This window comes from Rhipicephalus sanguineus, chromosome 11 (assembly GCF_013339695.2).
Source record: "Rhipicephalus sanguineus isolate Rsan-2018 chromosome 11, BIME_Rsan_1.4, whole genome shotgun sequence".
NCBI lineage: Eukaryota > Metazoa > Arthropoda > Arachnida > Ixodida > Ixodidae > Rhipicephalus > Rhipicephalus sanguineus.
Genome location: NC_051186.1, coordinates 56940617 through 56943831, shown reverse-complemented (window position 1 = coordinate 56943831; position 3215 = coordinate 56940617). Strand labels below are relative to the sequence as shown.

The 3215-nt window shown below is 42.5% G+C and overlaps 1 protein-coding gene across 1 annotated transcript; it reads right to left on the bottom strand.

Annotated features, from left to right (window-relative positions):
• Positions 1–415: 415 nt before the first annotated feature.
• On the bottom strand, positions 416–2139 carry LOC125760415 (uncharacterized). Its single transcript, XM_049420502.1, has 2 exons — positions 2002–2139; positions 416–1433 (listed from the first exon to the last, which is right to left on the bottom strand). The coding sequence occupies exons 1-2, from the start codon at positions 2038–2040 to the stop codon at positions 633–635; spliced, it is 840 nt and encodes a 279-aa protein (XP_049276459.1). The 5' UTR covers positions 2041–2139; the 3' UTR covers positions 416–632.
• Between the last annotated feature and the right edge of the window lie 1076 nt (positions 2140–3215).

The following is a 3215-nucleotide window of genomic DNA, read 5'->3' as shown; positions in this document are numbered from 1 at the left end:
GGCTCGTAGTCTAAGGCTGTGTTGATACGAGCCATGATATGCCTTGTTACTTTCGGAGGTCTGTTATGCAGGTACTTAGGCACATATTCATGGTACTTGCGGTACATTGCCGATTTTTCTGCATTCTGCTGAATAAAGACGCTTTGTCTTTTTGGAAGAAACTTTTTCACCACTACTGTAATAAGGCTCGAAAGGCTTCTTCTCCCGTGACTCCACCTCAGGTAGTGCCCCTTGAGGATGCGGTTCTGCGTCTCTGTTCCGTTCGTGGTAACGATGACACCAAACTCTATTCTGTGGTATTAAACCCACATATTGGCTGCTGGCATCCACTGCGTTTCAAAGTAGCTAGCTACTTTGTCCTTCCTCCAAAAAAAAAAAAAGCGGAGTTCTTCAGACATTTGTAAGCCTCGTCAAATTCCTCCCTGCTGCTTGAATTGGCTATTTTGTGAAAGTGACCAAGTAGGGCATCCTTTTGGTCTAGAAGGACATCATTTTCCTTCCTTTTCACCCACCTCTCCCACGCCTGTTCACTGTGGAAGTTGCACAGCATGAGTTCACTCTGTGGGAAGACTTCAGAAATCGAACTTATTTCAGCGTGGCAAGAGTCCACCATGAAATACTTAGACAAGTACTCAGGATTCCACCTTATAAACACACTTGAGTTCCTCGCTGATGCACGCACTTGTTTCGTACTGCACCACAAAAACACCTGCCACCATGTAAATCGTGGGTGTTTTTACGACAAGCAAAAACAGTGGCAAGTTGTAATCTATTGTCTTGTTTGTGGCATCAAGGCATGTCACATTGTTGCCATACTGCTTTAGTAGTTGTGCCATGAAGCGAGACTGATAGCAGAACAGCAAGGTCCTGTCGCATTGTTTTGCCGAGGTCTCCTCTACATTAATCTGGTCATCGTCAGCCTCGGGGATTGTCGTTTTTGCTTCACTTGTGTAGCAATATGGTCGGAAGAGCACCTTTGATGTTGGTTCTTCTCCTTCCAGTGCAGATACCAGCATTGCAACATTCTCCTGATCTAGATTGCTACAGCGTCCTTGCCTCAAAGATTCCTGGATACGGTTGCGGATGTCAGTAGATGTTGGGTAAAACGCTCTGCAGTCTAGATCAGGTTTTTCTTTACCATTGAAGAGTACGTCCTGTACATAGTAACGAAGGCATGTCTTCACTTCATGCACAGACGTAATGCCTTCCTGAACGAGGTCATTTATTCTTTCAATAATACTACGGTCCACTGTCTGTCCATACTTCATGAAGTTGCCAAAGTCATGTTCTGTGTGGCATGGCATCTTTGTTATTGTGAGGTAAAGTATCTCAGACCTTGGTAGATTGTCTCCATTAAGTTGTTGTGACAAGTTAGTCAATGCAGCAGACTTCAGCATGGTGATCCGGTTCTTCGTACATCCTTGCACTGCAATCTAAGGGCGATCAAGAGAACAGGTTACGTAAACATGTTATGGATGTTTTCAAAGCCACTTTTGTCGGCAAATATGTAGCACTACCATAAGATATGCAGACATTACAGTAATGTCACCGCTGTCACCATAGTGAAATACAGCTAGCATTTTGAAGTGTTGTTGCTGCACCTAATTCACTAGTGATCACAAGCATGCCGAAGTATAGCGGCTAGGACATTGTGCACAAGCCCAAATGATCTCCATGAGGTAGATATTTGTCGGCCATAACCGACACATGAATAGGTCATGTGTTGGCAAAGTGTGCTATATATGAGAGCTGAGAATATAACAAAACATGAGGTCAGTGCTTTTGTGCTGTTCCGAGTCCTGGTATTGCACCATTTTCCACAAGGTGCAATACGAAGGTGTGACAAGTATGGTGAAACACTTGAAACAGAGGCTTATTATACTACACCTTGGGTTAGGATGTTTATAAAGGTCTTCATTTGAACAGCATGCACATTAAATGCGTTGAACAGAAAACTAGATAATGTAGATGGAATGGCCGCCATTTAACGGATATTCATACTTCAAAGTCTGGGAAGACCTCAACCTTCTTAATGTGCATAGTTGCCGTGCATCCCTTCTTCTTTGTGCTTTGGAGTTTCACTCTTTTTCTTGAACGTTTCTGCTGTCCAATTCACATTAGTTTGGCTTCCATTGTCTGCCGTCTGAGTGGAAGCCATGAAATGAGCATTAAAAAACGTAAAGGCTATTCATTGTAGCGTTTTATTAGGTGGCAGTAGGGAGCAACCAATTTTTTATCCTTGAGGGTAAACATGATATAATGCAGTATAAAATGTCCCACTGTTCAATTAACTGAAGAAATTGTTTGCCAGCTTTCTTGTAATACCAAACTAGTTTTTACTAGTTCACAAGTGTTGAAGATTGGGCGAGTTGGTTTGTCGTACTTGAAATGGTATAGCGCATTACGGGGAAAGAAGAAACGGCCAAGCAGACCGACCCCGTTGGCTTTATCTGAACATGAAGTGGCCTTACTTAATCAGGCGAACCGTCTATGAATTGTTTGTGAAGTTGCGATGTTGCGTCTAATCTTGTCGTTGCGTTAGGGTGGTTTTTGTATGCTTGCGCAAGTCTACATATTTGATGCATTTTGACAATAAAGCTCAGTTAGAAGTTAGTGCTCTGTCCTCTTGGGTCAGTCTGCTCGGGCGTTTCTTCTTTCCCCGTAATGCGCTATACCATTTCAAGTTTTACTAGTTCCTCATGATCTGAACATGTGCAGGGGTGCAATAGCCAAAATAGAATTTGAAGCAGTTTTTGTAGCAGCAAAATGTTGCTTTTGGAGCACGAAAATCCAGATTTGGATTCAGAAGAGCTTGTGTAGGGGCTAGTTGGAACATAGTGGAATATAAAGGCAGCGCTGCAAAGTTAGATGGCAGACAGGAATGAGACAGACAAAGTGTATCTCTAAGAACTTGTTTAATTAAGCAATAACACTAAAAAGGGGTAGGCAGAGACTTGCAAGGAGAGGGCACTGTGGGCAAACTGTGAATAAGCAAACATGAATGCTAATAGTAAAAAAAAAACTTGCATTTATCTCTTGGAAATTAACATTTACAAAATGCCTTATCAGTATCAAGGTGAAATATGTGCAGCAGTTAAAATTATCTTTGTTTTCCTAGAAATGCCACTTGCCTGTCTGTAAGCGCTGTGGACGGAAAGCTCATGCATGCGCTTAGCTTCCCCAGCAGCATACAAGATGCTTCTACAATTGTTCTT